Here is a 21,132-nt window from a genome sequence, read left to right on the forward strand (position 1 = left end):
ATAACCTTTTATATAATTTACCCTAATTTCTAACGGTGGTTTAAGTTAGGGACCATATTGCAAACGGAATAAATGTTGGAGGACTGTATTACAAGTTTTAAAAGTTATAGGATCTAAATGCAAGCTTTAGAAATGTTCAGTGACCATTACTATACTTTACCATAAAAATAAAAGAAACATTTTGGAAATTAAAAGAGGAAGCAAAGCAAATGATAGAGGGAGACAGGCGGCCCTCTAATCTCACTATTTTCGACGGAGAAAATTAAGAGAATTTTGGAGAGATAAAGTCAATAATCTTCTTCTCCTTCCTCTTCTTCAGGTACGTATATATACTACATATTTTTAGATAACAGAAAATGAATTAGTCTGAGGTTCTAGTGATGATTTTTACGCTCAATCTGTTTATGGGTTTCGTTCCGATTCTATTTTGAACTTCGTTTTTGTGATGAATTTTGTGTTTTATTTTGTACCCATGTTTAACGTTTACCTAGTTTCTTTTTACAGGTTTTGATGCTTATCTCTTTACAGTGTTCTGATCAGTGGAGTGATTGGAGATTATATATTGAGCTCGATATTTTAAAAAAAGAAAAATAATTCAGTCTTTTTTGTGTTCGATTAGTTGTGCATCCTCAAAGCACTTCTCTTATTACTGTTTAAGTTCGAAGTTACCGTTTCAACCTCGTAAATAAGTAGTTAAGTTGTTTTATCACTGATTTAAGTAACTCAGTTTTCAAACTGGATCTGCCTTGTTTGGGATCACGCTTTGTGGATTGATGTAAGCTCTTTTTTTGGGACACGCATCGTTTCCTTTGCATGCTTATATTGGGTTTGGAGCGCTAGTGCTATTTAGAATTCATGTTAGGTTCTAGATTTGCGTAAGATGCATTATAAATACTGCTTTGTAGCTTCACTTTCTTTTGTGTAACCTTTTCCCCGAAGCCCCATGTATGATTCGGTTGAAATGTGTATTACGGCTTCCATTCTGTTTTCTAATTGCAGTAATTGCTCTATTTAAAGCTGTTAAAACTGAGAATCCAAAGGAAAAAAACTTCAAAAATACTCTTGGTTGCCAATTAAATATAGGGTATTGATGCTAAGTTTATTGTATGATTTAAGTACTAGAATTACTCTCTCCCCCAAAAAATTAGCCTAGGTTCATTTATCTTCAAAACTATGGTGCATTTTATGTGTAGTGGTTTGGGTTTAATTTCGTTTATGCCCATCAATATAATAATGCAATGGCTGATTGATCTTTCTTGTGTGGCTACTATCTTTTAAACAACTTAGTTTCATTCTTTTAATGGACAGGTATTTGTCAGCGTAGACAGTTTCATCATAAAAAATTGCCTTTTGTAATTGTAATAGAGTAGAGTTCTATTTCTCAATATAAAATGGTGGAATTGATATAAGCTGTCAATTTTCTAAAGATTGAATTGAGTTGTGTTCTTTTCTCTCAATAACTAATGGTGAATGCCCATTCAATCTTCCAGGTTCAAGTAAAGGTCTTTGGAATGCTAACTTTGCTGTTGGCTATGGCAGAATGCATGTGCTGATATTGCATTACGTGTGATAATCATGGCATATGGCCTTGTTTTTTTTTCCTTGAAAGTTTTATCCAAATGGAGAGAAATCTAGGAAAAGGCATAATGGATCAACAGAAGAATCATGGACAAATTCGATACAATAATATTGAAGTTGGAAATGAAACTCTTGAGGCTGCAAACCAGAGATTTTTTCATGATCCATCTAGTAATATAAATACTAACATCCGACCTCCTGATTATAATATGTCGGCAGGAGCTAGACCAGTTTTGAATTACTCTATTCAAACAGGTGAGGAGTTTGCTCTGGAATTTATGCGGGAAAGGGTAAATCCCAGGCAACATTTTGTTCAGAATGCTTATGGTGATCCCAACAGTGGACCACTTTATATGGATCTAAAAAGCATTATGGGAATTTCTCATACAGGTTCGGAAAGTGGCTATGATGTCTCTATGCTTAACACAGTAGAAAAACCCCGTCCCCAGGAGCTTGAGAGAAAGGCCCCTTCTGTGCATGAAGACAAGAACTATTATGATTCCATGCGATCAATTTCTCAATCCTCTTCAAGAAATGACATTAGTCAGGGACATCAAGGTTATGCATCCAGAAATGCTTCACTCAGCTCATCAACTAAGGTGAAGTTCCTCTGCAGCTTTGGTGGTAAAATTTTACCACGTCCCCATGATAAGAAACTTAGATATGTTGGGGGGGAAACACGTATGATTCGATTAAGCAGGGATATTTCCTTTCAAGAGTTTGTTCAAAAAATGTTAGCAATTTATAACGAAGCCCATATGATAAAATATCAGTTGCCTGGGGAGGATCTTGATGCATTGGTCTCTGTATCTTGTGATGATGATCTGCAGAACATGATGGAGGAATGTAATGTGCTAGAAGATGGAGGACTGCAGAAACCCAGGATATTCCTTTTCTCTAGTAGTGATTTGGAGGATTCTCAATATGGCTTGGGGAGTGTAGAGGATGATTCTGAGGTGCAGTATGTTGTTGCTGTGAATGGCATGGATCTAGGATCTAGAAAAAACTCAATTGCAGCAAGTGCTTCTGAGAACAATTTGGATGAATTACTTGGTTTGAATGTTGTAAGGGAGGCTAGCCGGACTGTGGCTGAAGCAGCTGCTTCTAGTTCTGCTTCTAGTTCTGCTTCTTTGACAGCTATTGCACCTGCATCAACAGTCCAGTCTTCTAATGCACCTGCATCAACGGTCCAATCTTCTAATGTGCCTGCATCAAAAGTCCAATCTTCTAATGCAGTTTCATCAATGGTCCAATCTTCTCATGCACCTTCATCTGCTGTCCAAACTTCTCATGTACCTTCACCAACCCTCCAGTCTTCTCAACCAGTTTTGGTGAGTTCATCTAGTGCTTATGAATCTAGTTCATATCCATATCTAGAGCAAAAAATGCATTATGGAGAAGCTAGCCGGCAGTTGTCTTCCACTCCCCAGATAGATGGGAAGAGTAATGTTCCTTTGTCTCCTCCATTGCAGTATGGTTATGGTTCTCAACCCTCTAACCATGTGATGCCTGGAGAAAATTTAGTTTCAGTGCCGGTCCATGGGCATGTCAACCCCCAGGTAGCTTTAGCTGATATGGGCTTTCAAGTGCAAGATCTGGAAGCATCTATTAAAGAGGTGAAACTAAAAAGAGATAGTTCTGCCCCAAAAACAACTGAATCTGAAAAGGTGCGGTCTCTGGACAAAGTTCCACCAATGAAAGAGCCAAAAATGAAAAGAGATGCATCCCTTCCTAAGATCAGTGAAACTGAAAAAGTTCGGATGTCAGAGAAAGATTACAGTGTCCCTTCAAATGCATATGGAAGTTCTGTTGCAAACCGTATTTCTAGTGTGGAAGCATCTGTTACCATTTCAGTTCCTGACATTGGCTCATCTTTGTTGCCTGCAAAAAATTTGAAAAAGACCCAGGAAGCTGTGCAGAATTTAGTGGCCCCTGAAGTTTTAAGTGAAGGGAGAAAGAATGTTGAAGATGACCACTTTCACCCATCTAGTGGGCCTTTTACATCTGGTGCTAGTGGTTCTGAGGCTGATCCAAATGACTTTGTATGCCTTGAGGGATCTGTGATGCCTCAGCGAGTGTTTCATTCAGAGAGAATCCCCAGGGAGCAGGCTGAAATGAACCGTTTATCTAAGTCTGATGATTCTTTTGGGTCTCAGTTTCTCATGACTCAAGCACATTCTGATTCTTCCCAAATAATTAGAGAAGCAGTTGACATGATTCATGATGGGAATTTGTCTCCTCAAGCTGATCATCAATCTGTCACATCTGCAAATCCAGGATCTAAAAATCCTCGAACTGTTATGGATGGGCTTGCTGAATTTGAAAGGTACAAAGGTTTTGCTGATAAAATCATATCTAATTTTTCTGAGGAGGTACCTGAGTCAACTAAGGAGAAATCTGAATTAAAACAAGTCTCAGTTAAGACCACTGCTGATGAAGAAGCAGCTGGGTTAAATCATTCCACAGCAAGTCAAAGAACTTCTGTTAAGCACCTTGAAGATCCATCTTTCAGTCCGTCTGATTTTGAGCAAATGGAGAAGGGTGAAAACAAGAATACAGGAAATCATTCTCAGGGGCATAACCAACCTTTGGTGTTGGCAGAGAACCCAATTAGAGCAACTTCCAATGTACGGCCTACTCCTTCTGTAAGTGCCTCTGAGCATGGGGACATACTTATTGATATTAACGACCGGTTTCCCCGTGACCTTCTGTCTGATATATTCTCAAAAGTAAGAATGTCCCAGAACCTCTATGGTATCAGTCCATTCCCTGGTGATGGAACCGAACTGAGCTTAAACATGGAGAATCATGAACCTAAGCATTGGTCATACTTCCGTAATTTGGCTCAAGATGAGTTTATTAGAAAGGATGTTTCCCTCATGGATCAGGACCATCTGGGTTTCTTGTCTCCACTTGCAAATATTGAAGGTGGGGCTCTAGTTGATTATAGCTATCCACCTTTGAAATCTACTGGTGATGTTGCCTTGGCTCAAAGTAAGCCAGACATCAATTTTGGTGACATTAGCTCAGAATACAGTAAGTCTCCACTCAAGGGTGATGAAAGTGGACGAGTTGGGCAAAACCTTCAAGTACCTGAATCTGAGTTTGAGGTACTAGTGCCTATTTATTTGATTTATAGCATCTGAAGATAATTCTTGCTTTTGTCCCTGTTTTCTGATTTTTTTTTTCCAAGGATGGGAAATTGGATATTCGGAAGACTGGTGTACCTCCTGTGGATAATTGCTGTGGAGAGATTGATATAAGCACATTGCAGGTATATCTTGCATTCTATATTATCTTATGTCCTAGTACTGAAAGAGCTGGTTAATTTTAAATTTGCTTTTATGTTTTCTAAATTTTCCAACTTTAAGAAAGCTTAGCCAGATTATTTGCATGTATGTTTATGTTTAAGTCTTAAAACAGAAAGCTTCTGTTCAGCCAGTAGTTCTTGTATCCATCCACAACCAAGCCATTCCTACCATTTTGTAGAACCTCATTACCAATGGCACCAATGCAGCTGCTAATGATTATTTTCTAGATGTTAAACACTGATTGTAGGTGTTTCATTTTCTCAAAAAGGTTTTTGTTTCCTTACCTTAGCCAGCATGCTGCCAATTACGTCACCTCGGACGGCAGTTGTGGATTATATCTGTTTTTATATCCTCCTCATATCAATTTATGCTGGTTAATTCTTTTCCTCCTCCCGCTGATTAAGGAGCTTCTCTATAAGCTCCTTTAATCATGAAGGAGGTTTTTAACGAGGCCTTCAATTCCTATCAAAAAAAAATTTATGCTGGTTAATTGATTGCAAAAATGGGAGAAAAATGTTATTCATCATGCTTCTTGGTTGAATTGTTCTGCATTTTGGGCCTCTAGTCTTAATATTATTCAACTATTTTGGCCACTGTTTCTAACTCCATGGAGGCTAATTTCATTAAATTCCATGGCAGATCATTAAAAATGAAGATCTGGAAGAGCTAAGGGAGTTGGGTTCAGGTACATTTGGTACTGTATATCATGGAAAATGGAGAGGAACAGATGTTGCCATCAAGCGGATAAAAAAAATCTGTTTCACTGGTCGTTCTTCTGAGCAAGAGAGATTGGTTAGTTTTCTTGTTATTTCTTGGCATTTTCTGATTCATTATCGGAGATCGATACTTTTTTCACTTCGTCTCATACCATTAATAATAATCTGTCTTGAATATTTTTCAGACTGTCGAGTTCTGGCGTGAAGCTGACATCCTTTCTAAGCTTCACCACCCCAATGTGGTGGCTTTTTATGGGGTGGTGCAGGATGGACCTGGAGGAACACTAGCCACTGTCACAGAGTTTATGGTGAATGGCTCTCTTAGACATGTCTTGCTTAGCAAAGACAGGTAATGTTTTTAAATATAGTTACTAGAATGTGCTATTTTCCTCTGTTGCTCAGACTCACCTAATTGGGAGCTGTACCTGTGTCGACACGACAAGGATAAGGGTATGGGATATGGATCAGATTTGTCGGACTCTGGGTGACTGGGTGAGAAGAACAGAAAAAAGCAGCAGCAGCGGGAGAAGATAAAGGAAAGGGAGAGATTAGAATAGATTGAAATTTTGGTTTTTGAGGGGGAAAGCAATATAAAAAATATAAAGAAAAAAAAGTACAGTGGAAAAAGTAGAATGGTAAAACCTCTTAATTTGGGTTCCAAGCCCAAAATATTGTTAATTAAATCCAATTCAAATAATAAACAAAAAATAATAATTTATATATAAAATACTGATTTATTATATAAACATATTATATTTAAGTACATATAAAACGAATTTCCGTACCCGTGTCCTTTCGGATCCTTTTGTGCTGTATCCCTGTGTCTCGAGTTTAACTGAATTGGCAAGTTGGACATCTAGACACATACTCAAGTCCGAAACCAGTGCTTGAGTTCGTGCAACACTGTTACTTTCATCGCTCTAGAAATTTCCATTATATATTTTGTTTTCTTTGTAAGTTTTGTAATTGTGTAGGCTACTTGATCGTCGTAAGCGGGTCATTATTGCCATGGATGCAGCATTTGGGATGGAATATTTACATTCAAAGAATATTGTGCATTTTGATTTAAAATGTGACAACTTACTTGTCAACTTGAAAGACCCTGTGCGGCCAATTTGCAAGGTAATTTACATGATGTTTTCATGTATAAACTTGTAAACTTTACATTATGCATCTCTTATTTTTTTGATAGGCAGATACTGATGTCTAAGTGAAACCTAAGTTACAAAAGATGATGTGTGGCAGGTTGGGGACTTCGGGTTGTCAAAGATAAAAAGGAATACCTTGGTTACTGGCGGTGTGAGGGGAACTCTTCCATGGATGGCCCCAGAGCTGTTGAATGGCAGTAGTAGTAAGGTTTCTGAAAAGGTAAGATGATTTTGTTTCAGCACTTAGATAAAGTTTGTTTAGATCTTGGTTCATATCTGATTTTACTGCAATCCTGTACATGCTGGCATCAAAATTTATTATGCTTCATCAAAGTGCTTGCCTCGCAATGATTCTGTTTCTCATATTATTTTTAATGACTTTTTTTTTATAAGAGCGCCTTAGAACTTTATTAAAATAAAGTAGGATTACAACCTAGATAAAATCCCATAAACCCTTACAAATAGTCATAACTCCCTTCTGATCAAGAATACGAAACCCACTTGATCAGTACAAAACACATAAAATTCAGCCTATACCAGCCCTTGCTAAGGCATCAGCATCCGAATTAGCTGACCTAGCAACCCATCTAACAATCCCCCCACAAACCCTAAGATTATCAACAATATCCTTAACAATAACAGCATACACAACTGGATAAGAATCAACAATGTTAATCCAGTCCACTGCTACCTTACTGTCGCTTTCAACAATCAGTCGAACATTATCCCTCCCTTGAATAGAAGCGACGAAAATCAGTCATTTCTTTTTAATGACTTTTAAGAAGTGGGTTATACTCTTCATCATCTAGAATACAGCGATACTTGCTGGATTAAATTGTAGTTTTCTGCTTGTCAGTTATAAAGAAATGAGATGCTGGGATCTGTTGGTTGTGCACATTTTTCAGACCTAATACCTCCCCTCCTTATTTTGTCAATTTCAATCTTTTAAGATTTTTTTGTGCAATTTATTTGTATAAAATGTACACAATAGGTCCATGGTTCAAATCTAGGTTTCTTCCTAAAAAGTCCACCTCCCTGACTCGTTAAGCAAGGATCAAATGGTGTTTATGCAAATTTACCTGGATTTTGTCATTTGCAGGTCGATGTGTTCTCATTTGGCATTGTTCTATGGGAGATTCTTACTGGGGAGGAACCTTATGCCAATATGCATTATGGAGCAATAATAGGTGTGAAATCTTAGTTGAAGTTTTTTCTTTCTACATGTGCTTTTACTTTGTCAGACGTCTCATTTCTTTTCCCGTATTAAGTTCTGCCGACCTTACCATCATTTTGTATTTGCTGACTTGATTTTTATACTGTTTTCATTAAATTTCTTCTGCTAAATTTAGTACGTCACATTGATACTTTACATCCATTTACTTTTTCTGGAGTTGGTCTATGTAATAATCTATAATATCGAGAATGTTTCCGCCTTTTATTCATGGTGGATTGAATATATTGACATGGGTAGCCTGTGGTTTGTTTACCTCATCTCCGTGCAGGAGGCATTGTGAGCAACACACTGAGGCCACCTGTACCAAGCAACTGTGACCCTGAATGGAAGTTACTAATGGAGCAGTGTTGGGCTCCGGATCCCGTGGTTCGACCTTCATTCACTGAGATTGCTAGACGCTTACGCATCATGTCATCAGCAAGCCAGACAAAACCACAGGGTCATCCTCCGCAGAACCAAGCATCCAAGTAAAATTTCTGATGCGCCCATCAATGATTATGATAAGTCTGTTTTATTTTATATACTCTAAAAACGCTTGTGTATTGTTTTATATGAAGAGCAAGGGGGAGGGGAGACTGAGAGAGAGGATATTATTGTGTTTGGAAGAATATATATAGATATGTTTATATGTAAAGCTATTATTATTCGCCTCGCTGTGGATAGCGATGCGGAATACAAACTTGGTTTTGGTGCTTGCTTGTAACTAAAGTTCAATACAAATGTTCTATTATTATTGTGTTTTTTATACGTATATAAACATGTATTCAATGCACAACACAATACAAAAAAATATTTGTTCAAAGATAATTCTTAATAATTTGATATTGAGCGGTCAGGTCCCTAACATTCATGGTGCTCAAATTTGAGACCTCAAGAAACAATTCTTTTACCACTGAGGTTATTTGATTCGTATTTCAAATAAGTTTTAGATATCAGAATTAGGTATGTTAGAGAGTCGGAATCCTTACTATTGACACTCTTGATGCATGTTTCAATAGTTTCCGAATAGTGAGTTTAGAAGTTTCAGTACTCCTAAAGTTTCGATACTTGAGATATAAACATTTGTCTTTTGGTGATGTTAACTCGAGGCAATTTTGATTTTCCACGAGTCTTTGTAATTCATATGCAATAAGTTAGTGTTGATAACTTGAAAATTTGTTGTTTAAGCATGAATTATTATGCCTTGAATATATGAGAAATATATTGATAATTTACACAAAGGTCCTCATATTTTCAATTGCAAGTGTCAAATAGGAATTTTTTAAGAAAAATGAAAAATCTAGATAAAATGGAAGCCAACAGTCTACATCCATCACGTTACTGCATTTCAACAAGAGACAAACTACAAAAGTTGCAAACAATTTTAAGTTCTCGTGTACGGTTACAACGAGGAAAAAGAAATGCAGGTAAAAGACACATGGGACAGTAAAAACACACCGCCGTCGAGAAACAATACCGCCATGAAAAAACTTAGGAGGTCCCATCTCTCTCCAAAACTAATTCTTGAACCCCCTTGATACCTTGCGGTTTTAAAAGTTATTCAGCTTTTTAAGTGAAATGCAAGTAAACCACCCATGCATCAATCCCAATGGACTACATGCCAAGCTTTGAGAGAAGTTCTCTCCATCTTGGGGTCTCTTCATCAAAAATGTAGGTCAATGACGATATTAGCACCCCACTGCCTCCGATCTGAACCACACAATATTCAAATTCAGTGACCAAGATGAGCATCAGTTTGGTCCTTCTAGGGCAGGGGAGGCTGTTATATCTACACATATATCGTAACAGAACGGGCACCTAAAAACTGATCACTTATTAAATAAATACGAAGTTCCTTTTCTTTATTTTGGGACCAAATTATGTGCCTAACTCCTTGAAAGCTAATTGTGACACACTAAACTTGGCCCAGGAATCCTAGCCGAATCCGAAGCGCCACATTGATAATCAAAGTGAGCCGATTCGATTGAACATCACCATATACATGACATGATAAACTTCATTATAGACGTAATATCATCCAAGCATACTTTCAGGTTAAACATGCTTATTCCAGATTACATACAAGAGCACCAAACCAATTTCGGGCCAAATAATAATCTAGCATTAGGTATTGATACTCATCCCTAGGGTATGATACCCTAGTCAAATTCTCAATTTTAGGCTGAAAATCACAGTAGCTCATCTTGGTATCAATACCTAAGCATTGAGCATTGATTATGGCCATCAATAGGTGGGAAATTCTTTTATTAGCAAAGAAAAAAACAATGGAAACATTAAAATGAGGCTAGGTTACAACCAATTACATAAAAGATGATCAAATTACATAAATCAGTATAACTTTTGTAATAATTTGTGTAATTGTCAAATTTAATAAATAATTATCAAATTACGTAAAAATAATACAGCCTCCTAATATTTATTGTAATTAAACAAAAGTTTACAATTTACAAAAAAGTATTAGCTGATATTTTGTGATCTTTTGCGTAATTACTACAGTTTTACCTTTGCCTTAAGTTAGCTTAATTTGAGGTTTTATTTTAGCATTTCCCAAAACACAAGATGAAGTGTTCTAATTAGAGTATAGATCTAGACTTGGATTTAAGTTCATATGCAAATCGGATTACAGATAAAGTAGTGTTCCAAATAGAACAAGCACTTGAGCCAGGGTCCGTAGCATTTAGGTTAACTTTATCATCATTCATCATGACTTACCGCTCTCAACTGTTGCACGGACTTGTATAGAGCTTTCTTTGGTACACATATCACTATGGCATAATAGTCAGCAGCTACTTTTCCATCACGCTTACAAAACACTGGACATACTGTGGGCCCTGCAAATATTAATAGTGTTTAGAGCCTTCTTAGATTTAGCAGTAGCATTAAGAAAACCTTCTATTATTTCAAGTTAAAATTTGCAATGACTTCAAGTTCATTCCAAAAATGAATGTTGAGAGCAACGTCCTTTCAAACTTCACCTGCAATCCAACTAAAGATGGTTGGCTCAATACTCGCTCAGCCACTTCCTCTGCACTACCACCCCTCATATTTGCAGTTACCTGCCATAATAAAAACATATAAACAGGAAGAATACTGGGAAGAGAAGGAAAGAAATCCACAAGACTGGAATCATGAATTAATTTGCGCACCGTGAACTGACCGAGAGCCCTCAAATGAGCCTCAAATCTTTCAAGAATCTCATGTGTCGAGTCCAGTGCACCTTTCCGCTGGATTAATTCCTTTCGGCTTGCAACCAGGACAGCCTGATGTCAAATGGCCTCTTGAGATCAGGCAACAAATGCTAAAATCAAATCCTTTTCAAATTGCATGCTTTATAGACTATAAGATGACTCGCTTGAACTTTGCATGAACAAGAAAAGACAAAGATCTTGTTACCTGGCTTTCCAATACAACTCCACCTTCAATTTCTTTCAAGTTGTTCTCCTTCAGTGTTGTCCCACTACTCACAAGGTCCAAAATTGTATCAGCTATTCCCATCTATATTAAAAACAAAGAGAAATGATTTCTATAAATATCATACAAACAAAAAGGATTACTTTTCCAGATTGCTTTGTCCTTATCTAGAATTACTAGCGCTCCCTTTTAAAGTCACTAACTTCAATAAGAAAACAACATTTTGTCCAATCATATATCAACCGGGTGAAAGACTGAAAAGACACAAAAGATAGGTAGAACATTGGAAGGTACATTTAAACTATTACATAATAAGAAAAAACTTTAAAAAAAACCTAAATTGCATGTACTTGGGAGGACTTAATTCTTACAGCAGGTGCTGCCTCTAAGGCTCCATCAGCAGTTGAAAATGTCACATGCCACAGTCCATTTTCTTTCATAAATTTAGGACCAAGCTGTGCAAAAAGACAAGGAAATTAAATTCAAATAGGAACATTCTGTCAATAAGCTACTTCAATAGATTGTATGAGAAGGAAAGTCTGGAAAGCATATAATTTTTTTTTTATAAAAAAATCAGTGAAGTGCATGTCATACATAAGTGAAGCCAGTTGCAACTCTTAAAGGTTTCTCAATGGTCCACTGGGGCATCTCAGCTAGTTTCCTCAGTGAATCGATATTCTCAAAGATCCCATACTTGGGAATCTGAAAAACCAAAATATAAACCATCACTGCCAGGGATATCAGAAAGGTCCAGCTCAATATGTAGTTTTTAAAAAAGAACACTTACTGCAAGGGATAAACGACAGTCACCGTAGTCAAGGGCATCATGGACAATGATAAGATCTTCATTACCCTGATAAATTATTGAAACAATAAGACTTTAATCTGCACTCTTTTTTCTGAGAGCAACTCTTTTTGCTTATAGGAAGATAAGGATAAATGCAGTATTAGAATAAACCACACTACAACCAAACTCAATTACTGGTAATGGTGACATTTTCACAACTAAAACAATAATATGTAAACGATAGATCTAACTTTAAATATGACATTGAAAGGCAGGAATTTACATATTACATAATCTAATCACTGCACTGAGTTGGATAATTCAATTACTAGCGACATTTTCACAATTGCAAAACACTACAAAGGATGGCCGCAATCAAACAGTATCCTATACATCAAAACTTACTTGTCCATATTCACTGACAGTATCAAGCCCCACGATACACAGATCTAAATCCATTGATAGCAATTTGCGGACAATGTCTTTGGGCCGCTGAAACCAGACTTCTACATTGGAAAGCTGGGAGAAGAACACATTAAGCATTGAATATTTACTATACATAAATGAGATACAAATGCCAAGTAGCATGCAGACTGTGAGATAGAAAGATGACACAGACCTGAGGTATTTGCGCAACATACTGCCTCGGATTGACTTGCTTAACTGACAATTGACAATCCTTTTGCAGAAGATTGAAAGGATTCGGAACATTAATTTCAAACAAAAAAAGTTCAAAAATGTGATTAAAGAGTAACACACATTCAAACATAATGATTGAAATTATGTACAAATTTTAGTACTTACAAAAGTTACAACATCTAAATTTCTCACTGACATTATTAGCTTTTGCATCTAATAAGATTATATCGACTTTCTAAACTATTAACGAAAAAGGAAAATGATAAGTAAAACTTTATTTTCTGGTGAAGGAAGCAGTACCTTGAGTAGATCGAGTGTGTCAGCAGCCATGCGACCTTTGCTAGGCAAGCCGATACGAATTTTATCCCTTTCAGCTATTTTACTATCGAGTGTTCCGTTAACGAAAGCCGTTTGTAGCTGCGAGGAGCAACAAGAGATGAAGCTACGTTTAGAAACCGATACGTAGAATGAGTGAGGAAAGGATATTGAGAAGGCGCGTGTAAATGCGGTGGCGCATTGCTGGAAATAAGGCTGAAAGAGAAGCATCTTACGATAGATGGCCAAAATAAAAACCCTAACTGTCGGATTCTGGAATTATTTGAAGAAACAATGACGATTCGTGCCACAAAGAAACCAGCCGCCGCAATGAAGGAAGATGCTTTTCAGATACCTTATTGTTGGTGGTCTCAAATGATCAACTGTAGAGGGAGGGTATGATTGGATGCGGCCAGAGATATTCTGTTCGATGCACTTCGCCAATCACAACTCAGCTACGGTAAAAGTACGGGTGAGCATATACTGATAGATTCGAGTAAACTATGTAGACACCCACTTATTCTTTTTCATTGGTGATTCACCTATTCTTTTTTAAAATTATATTTAATCGTTATACTTTTATTTTGTTTTATACATTTGTCGTTAAAAATAAATAAAATTGATTCCATAATATTTCAATGATAATGTGATATTATGTTAAGACAATACATTAATATTATCATTGTTTTTTTTATAATAGATGAATAAAATATAATCAAAACGTAACATTTTATATGATTTTTAAAAAAATAATTAGAAAACCAAAACAGATAAATCGAGAGGTGTTGAGGATAATCACATCCTCTGGAAATTTCAAGTTTTCATATAATTTTAATTTTTAATTTTAATTTTATATTAATGATATGATTTTATATTTCTTAAAAAAATATTTGGCAGATGGATGAATGGGTACCAATATTTCTTAAAAGGTAACAAATATGCCTACTAGTTGAGAAAACTCTCATGCAATTCAAAGACTATTTTCTAAACAGTGTTTTGAATCTTCTCTTGAGAACTGAAAGAATAAGAGATCCCACCAACGGACCAATTGTTATGATGTCAATCTGTGCTAGCAACCACATCGATTGCCTCCTTCGCCGGGAAAGCATGTCGATAAGTCCTTGCACAGTGGCATTAGAAGATTGATTTCCTTGCTTACCCTCCTCTGAATTTGTTTCTTCATCCTTGTTATTGTGAGTGGCATGCTCATTTGACGACGACAAGGCTTCTGCTTCATTGGCCATTGTTGTCACCGATCCATCTCCCATAACACTCATATGAAGCCCTTGATCAGTTGAACACTGCAGTGACCGCTGTGAATAAAACGTAAATGTCGAATCAATTTCTGAAAAATACAAACCTCTTTCCACATATGTAAATATAATTTTTAAGCGTTTTCAGTAGAATTATTTAACAAAATCATACACAAGGATCCAGTTGCTCTTACAGAACCTAATGACAAAGCAACTCATTATAGATGGAATTGTGATGAAAAAGATGAAACCCTGATCAGCTATTGCTTTATAACCAGTCTTCCATGGCTCCGCCTGAAATTTGAGACTGCCAAATCTCAAATCCTTTCTAGTCTAGAAGATGTTTTTCAAAGGGTTCTCCACACTGAAAATTCATTGTTTGTCATGTCTACATAATCTCCTTGTGTTTTCCTTAGTGGCGCTACCATATCTGACTTAGGAAGACCACATTATAAGAGTAATGACAAAATTAAGGTATGTGATTGGGATCTAACAACTCTGATAAAAATACTAGAGTTCATGGACAAAAGCAAGGAGAACTTGTATGTCACTATTTTCTTAAATCAGTACACGTCAAATTTGATTGTAGGAAGTTGCAATCTAAGAAAACACAATCTGTTAATATCACATGACATGGAATTTCAATTTATTTTCTAACTTTCAACCTCGTAAGTCTACCACTCCAATTACTTTAGCCGATGGATCAACATCTAGTGTTATTGAGTCTAAACCCACTTATCGTACACTATCATTTTCTTTGTTATCTGTTTTGAGTATATCACAATCATCTTTTAATATAATTTTTGTTAGCAACTTTAATTGTACCTTTAATATGAGTTTATCACATCCAGTCGTATGGATAGATCAGCTCCTTAATGAAGTGAAGTAGGAATTAAGATTTTAGTTCCTTCAAAACTATGGTCTGACTATAAATTACACTTCATATCGTTTCTAGTTTTATCTTTCACGAATAAACAAAGCATGTTAAAATTGATCGTCATTTTAGATCCAACATAATTTGAATACAAGTTATGTGAAATCTAGAGGTCAATTAGGTGATACTCTCAAAACTCTTAACGGGATCTGGATTGATTATCTATGTAACAAGTTAGACATGATTAATATATATGTTGCAGCTTGAATAAAAGTGTTATTAATTTATAGGCTTAAATCTTAGATGTTAAAAGATTAATTAGAATAGAAGAATACTATGTTACCTAATATTGAGTCTCTACACTTGTATATATACTTATATAAATGTGAATAATACAAGAGAAACTATTCTCTCTTTTTCTGAGATTACACCTATAAAACGAAAATATTGAAGCTATTACCTTCCGTGTTCCTTTTACATATGGGTTTGTGCTTAGAACACCAAATAACTCATCAACAGCTCTTACCCACCTGCAACGACACGAATAAGACAACCGGCACCAAATGACCTTTATATTACAACTCGCTAGATAATCACACACAGCTGCAAGTATCTGAAGAAAAATATAAAAAAAAGACAAAAATATGCAAGAACATATAACATGTCTCATTAGGCACACAATGTAACCATGAACAGTTTTTTTTTTAAAAAATAAATAATAATCCGCCAAAGTGATCAAAGTCTTATGTTGGGATCCTTGTGATTAGTAATCTCTACACTACATGGGAGCTTCAGAGTACAAACTAGTATAGGAGGGGTAATTCTAGGTTAAGGGCATTAGGATGAGATTATGGTAATAACTGTTGAATGAAGCCTCTATGAGTGAATCAACACGCTTAACGGTTGAATGAAGCCTCTATAAGATTATGGTAATCTCTATATAAGAATATATATGTTTATATATTGTGGGAAATGCCAATTATTAGTATCCTTGGAGAAAAAAGATAAATTACCATAAGCTTGATGCTGTTATCCCCTCATAGAAAGCCAGATGTCCTCCATGTTGCGTAATAGCTAGGATAATATTTTCATTGGCCATAGAAATAAATCAAATGAAAGGTTAGCTTAAAAGATAGAAATAAATCAAATGAAAGGTTAGGTTAGCTTAAAAGATGAATAAATCAAATGAAATGTTAGGTTAGCTTAAAAGAGTAATAAATCAAATGAAAGGTTAGTTTATGAGGGCCATAAAGTCTAATGTTGTCACCTGATACTAGTCAGGCACTTATATCACGAAAAACAAAATCTGCTCTCCACATCCACATTTATGTAACCTATAAAGTAGGAATTGATGCAGGATTTTATGTTAGGGGTGAACTTATAAAATTTTAAAAGACGAAAATAGAATATCAATAGAAGATACAAAGAAAATATATAAAATATATAGAATTCAAAAATTTAAGGGACAGTCGCCCCACCTGCTCTCCTTCAATCCATCACGGCCGTAAAGAGCTCATTCAACCTAATATGTGATGCTTAAATAAATAGGATATTATAGTGGAAGTACAATTTAGTACGTATAAATCTACAATTACAACAAGGAATCAAATAGCTTGTTATTTGACTCCCCAGGAAATAGATAAACTGTTTATTTGACTAAGTTCCCCAGTGAAATGGGAAAAGGCTTTTATAGAGAGGTATAGCATCAAAGGTGAATTCCTACCTACATTCGTCCCATGGAATAGCTTCGCTGGTACACACAGGATCATCTAAGGCACTGATGCAGAGGAGAGGTACCGACACATGTTCTACATAATTAATGCTGCTTGACCGCCTATAAAATGTATCCACAGTCTAGAACGCAAGCTGACCCTTAATTAGTAATTGGAAGTGTGGAAAGAAGATGAAATAATAATATTTTACCTCAAACTTTCCAAGAACACGGGTAGCATGGTTATCAAAGTCCCTTACAGAACTTGACTGTGAGAACAGAATAAAGAGAACAATTAGGAGACCTTTCATTAGGAAAAGGGAAAAATAATCAAACACTGTTAGGACTAACGAAAAGAAAATGCTAGATGAGGAATTTCTTCATTTAGTGCAAGAGATTATTAGTATTATCCCTCTAAAAGGCTTCAGTTATGTGATCGGCTAGGTTGCTTTTTATTTATAGATGAACAAAATTTAGTACCTTTTTAATGCGTTCACAATCTGCAAGACGGGACAAGATAGACTGATGCCTATATGAAAGCATAAAGTATAATCATGTAAAGACAAACTCTAAAGCAGGTAAACTGATACTGCAAATGAAGTAATGCAGACATAAAATTGTGCATAACCTTGCAGGCCAAGTGTTAGGACTCTGTCACATATCTTCTGCACGGATCTACGGTTGATGAATCTGTCACATATCTGCAAAGAATCAATTTAAAACATACCATTTGTAACAGATGTTTAATCAGAAAGTGATCATACTGCCGCCACTTCAGCCATCCTTGATAAACTTCATAATAGTGGCAGCAGTAAAAGGTTCTACCTTTATATCTGCAATAAGAACTGTTGACATTTAAGATGATGCAGCAGTTAAAGGTTAGGTCATGTGGCACCAAATTAATCAAATAGCGGATAACTTTCCCTGTTTATCAAATGGGGCTTTAAGGAGCAATTAACCCAACACAGGGATCCTATCAAGAGCCAAGTTTTCTTATTATTATTAGTTCTCGATTATCCTCTTTACCCCTCCAATGTAAGGAAAAGTATGTCTTGTCATTCGTGTGATCGAATCTAACAAAGAGAAATGGGGAGGGGTAAAAGGAGAAAGAAAAGTATAGCTTAGATTCAACCCTCTAAAACTGAAAATTGCTGATCAAAGGGAGGTAAGAAATTTTTTGGTATGATAGACAGAGATATACTAACCAAGAGGTCCCAAGGGGAGCATATAGCTGCAGCCCCGTAAAGAAGAGTGTTAGTCCCATCCTCTCCAAGATATTTAACCTGAAAGTGAAACTCGATCTTAGTGAGGAGGAAACATAAATTTGGCCTTGGAAACAATATACATAACAACCCGATATGTGGAAATAAAAATATATTAGAATTCGCCAACATGTAAAACAATTTGTCAAACAGGACAGACATTCCTATGAACAGGATGGATCTTCTTAACCACAATTGTTTTTACAGGAAAAAAAAATATTGTTCACTGCTATCTAGAGAGCATCAAAAGGGATAACTACAACGTTACTGATCAAATGGATTAACTGACTCATCCTCCAAACAGGGAATCAAAATTCAACTCAAGATCATAATTGACATTTCTTTTATTGAACCTGCTGGAGCACACCAACAAAAAGGTAAACATTAACGTAAAAGTTTATATCAATTCTGCTTAATTGCATAGATGCTCAAAGCTGGAGCAGTTAGCGAAATGATGATTAAAAGCATTATCACTTCCAAGGAAACTTTTGACAATGACATTCAAGTTCCAAGACTTAAAAATTTTTATGGTGGCCATTAACATAAAAATCAAAGCCCTGGAAAAATTAATTTAGCAAAATATTGGCGCCAATGCTAGTTCCAACGGCAAATAAAGGAGCTTCAGGATATTCACAATGAATATGGTTAATGATTTTCCGCAGTTCCTCTGTCCATCCAGCGTTATAAAAGCAATCAGACTGAAAATAAATGTTACAAAAGAAATGAACCATGTGAGCTACTGGAGTTCGCAAATGTGAAGATGTTAATTTCTCATAAGAGCTAGATGAATAGAAGAATCTAAGCAAAAAATAGTCCCACAACAAACTCACTGTGAGTGATACACCTCCCAGCCCACGATTGTTGCTTACAACATTCCAACTGCTTCTTGCCAAGTTGAATGCAAGATGCTTCGCATACTGTCCACAGCCAAACTTCTTAAGTACTTCAAAGGAAACAAATGAGATAAACCTGTAAAGAAAAAAGAATGATTTGAACTTGCAGGAGAAGAAGAATCGCTGGTTAAACCAGGAATCACAATCACGATCGGAGTTTTATCACGTTTAATAGCAGCTGAATCATCAATCACGCGGGAGCTACCCTCCGCGACTGTAATACATAATATCGAAAATTAGGCCATATCACAAATCTAAAATAAACAAAATAAAATCACGCCACTACGAAGAAAAAAAATACTGACCATCAGAATAAGTTGGCCAGTCCAGAGCAATCGTTCCACCATCCAAAGCAATGAACAATTGTCTAAGAATAATAAACACTTTGTATGTTAATCCAAACAAAAATCGTAAAGGAAATGAACTAACCGTCTATAAGTAACTGAAGGAGCCTTTCCGAAAAGACTCAAGAAAGTTGTCTGAAGATGAGGACTAGAAAGCCATGGAGCGGCGGAGTACCTGTTCCATCATTTCACAAATTACATAGGAAAAACAAACTAGGAACGAAAGTTTTAAATTCGATTCTTTAACGTACTGATGGAAATGTTTAAATATAGAAAGAAATGATTAGTATTATATTTACCTCCCGCGAAGAATCGTACAGTTGGAAACGAGTGATTGGCATAGGTGGGAGCAAGAGTTGTACGTCAAAGTAACAGGGTCGCCTCTGAAAAGAGTGCGTAAATGGTGAAGAAAATGAATCTCCAGAAAACTCTATAGAAATGCGATGGAAATAAAGAGAGCGACAAAGAAATAATGTGAGATGGGAATTAAAGCAAGCGCTTGGGAGAGATGATCGTAAGGCGAGGCGACGGAGGGCTTTGCCGCCAACGTTTCGAAATCCATTGTCATCGCGGGGGCACCAGTGAACACGAGTTATACGATAATTTAATTTTTGGATAAAATACACATGTATATTATATTATTTTTGTTGAATTTTTCAATTATTAAAAATTATTAAAAGAATTTTTATAATAAAATGTTAATTTGTGGAGTAATCAAACTATTAAATATTATAAAATAATTATGTGATTATTTATATGTTCTACACTCGTATCTTTTTGTTAAAAAATTAACGATTGTCTAAATTAGACGTTAACATACTGACTGAAATATAATAAAATTATATTTTAATTTTATATTGACACTGTTGTTACTTTCAAACACTGACTCGATGACATAATGTAAACAAAGCTTCAATCTACAAAATACAACTCAAATAGTTCTAAGGTCAGATCTTTATCATATCACAATGAGCATATTATCGTCTAACTTAGACGATCGTTAATTTTTTAACGAAAAATGACGAATTTGAAACATATGAATAGTCGAGTGATTATTTTATAATTTTTAATTATCGGAGACTCAACAAAATAGTATCTTATAATTGAGAATTATTTTATATTTTATAATAATTAAAAAACTCAAAAAAAAAAATACCCTATTAATCAGGTTCAGGTCCTATACTTTACATGTAAAGTTTTTAGGTATTGAATTTTGTTTTAGAGTTGTAAAATAGATACTAAATATTTGATTGATAAAAAATGACATTATTATCTCGTTTATTCTTAATTATAATTTTATTATAACATTTAACATTTGTAACTAATAATTTAAAAAATAAAAGTATATAATTTATTTTTAAAATTATAAAATATTTTTTAAAACTACATTTTTTTGAAAACTTTTACCAAGCATAAAGTTTTATGTGTTTCTTCTCTCCTTACATATTGGTCTAGTGACATCATTGACATTAATTTTATAACTAGTATATTACACCAACTTAAAATTCAAAGTCAATATCTTTTAATTGTAATTATTGGTCACAAAATAATACATTTTGTATCAAACAATAGAAAATTAGATATTATTGAGATAATATCTTAAATTTAAATCTTAGGAAATAATTATAATTGAAAGAGTTTTATCTCACTTCTCAT

General features: G+C 35.4%; 2 protein-coding genes and 1 pseudogene across 5 annotated transcripts; 1 reads left to right on the plus strand and 2 right to left on the minus strand.

Annotated features, from left to right (window-relative positions):
• The first annotated feature begins 1,490 nt into the window (after window positions 1-1,490).
• LOC120119690 lies at window positions 1,491-8,592 on the plus strand. 3 transcript variants are annotated; one of them, XM_039139496.1, is made up of 10 exons: window positions 1,491-2,862; window positions 2,893-2,909; window positions 3,051-4,688; window positions 4,772-4,852; window positions 5,529-5,681; window positions 5,791-5,954; window positions 6,580-6,727; window positions 6,851-6,973; window positions 7,853-7,940; window positions 8,256-8,592. In XM_039139496.1, the coding sequence occupies exons 1-10, from the start codon at window positions 1,620-1,622 to the stop codon at window positions 8,456-8,458; spliced, it is 3,858 nt and encodes a 1,285-aa protein (XP_038995427.1). In that variant the 5' UTR covers window positions 1,491-1,619; the 3' UTR covers window positions 8,459-8,592. The 3 variants fall into 3 exon arrangements, with proteins under 3 accessions (XP_038995427.1, XP_038995428.1, XP_038995426.1); XM_039139497.1 differs by having other exon boundaries at window positions 1,491-1,900; window positions 1,943-2,909; XM_039139495.1 differs by having other exon boundaries at window positions 1,491-2,909.
• LOC120119691 (ATP phosphoribosyltransferase 2, chloroplastic-like) lies at window positions 8,550-13,438 on the minus strand. Of its 2 annotated transcripts, XR_005515856.1 has the most exons (12): window positions 13,125-13,438; window positions 12,805-12,864; window positions 12,591-12,704; window positions 12,186-12,251; window positions 11,993-12,100; window positions 11,770-11,853; window positions 11,381-11,482; window positions 11,134-11,247; window positions 10,963-11,043; window positions 10,700-10,819; window positions 9,421-9,676; window positions 8,550-8,562 (listed from the first exon to the last, which is right to left on the minus strand). XR_005515856.1 is itself a non-coding variant. In XM_039139498.1 (11 exons), the coding sequence occupies exons 1-11, from the start codon at window positions 13,368-13,370 to the stop codon at window positions 9,581-9,583; spliced, it is 1,191 nt and encodes a 396-aa protein (XP_038995429.1). In that variant the 5' UTR covers window positions 13,371-13,438; the 3' UTR covers window positions 9,369-9,580. The 2 variants fall into 2 exon arrangements, 1 of the variants encoding a protein (XP_038995429.1); XM_039139498.1 differs by lacking the exon at window positions 8,550-8,562 and having other exon boundaries at window positions 9,369-9,676.
• A 678-nt stretch (window positions 13,439-14,116) lies between these two features.
• On the minus strand, window positions 14,117-20,038 carry LOC120120085 (annotated as a pseudogene).
• Window positions 20,039-21,132: the final 1,094 nt, after the last annotated feature.

The sequence above is a fragment of the Hibiscus syriacus genome, unplaced genomic scaffold (assembly GCF_006381635.1).
Source record: "Hibiscus syriacus cultivar Baekdansim isolate YM2019G1 unplaced genomic scaffold, ASM638163v2 tig00110332_pilon, whole genome shotgun sequence".
In the NCBI taxonomy this organism is placed as follows: Eukaryota; Viridiplantae; Streptophyta; class Magnoliopsida; order Malvales; family Malvaceae; genus Hibiscus; species Hibiscus syriacus.

Coding starts and splice junctions, on each gene's coding strand:
- LOC120119691 (XM_039139498.1), bottom strand. CDS start 13,370: ATGCTTCTCTTTCAGCCTTATTTCCAGCAATGCGCCACCGCATTTACA. Junction 12,865..13,124: donor ACACACTCGATCTACTCAAG/GTACTGCTTCCT, acceptor CTTCTGCAAAAG/GATTGTCAATTGTCAGTTAA. Junction 9,677..10,699: donor CCGTGCAACAGTTGAGAGCG/GTAAGTCATGAT, acceptor TGTGTGGTTCAG/ATCGGAGGCAGTGGGGTGCT.
- LOC120119690 (XM_039139495.1), top strand. CDS start 1,620: ATGGAGAGAAATCTAGGAAAAGGCATAATGGATCAACAGAAGAATCAT. Junction 5,955..6,579: donor GTCTTGCTTAGCAAAGACAG/GTAATGTTTTTA, acceptor GTAATTGTGTAG/GCTACTTGATCGTCGTAAGC. Junction 7,941..8,255: donor GCATTATGGAGCAATAATAG/GTGTGAAATCTT, acceptor ATCTCCGTGCAG/GAGGCATTGTGAGCAACACA.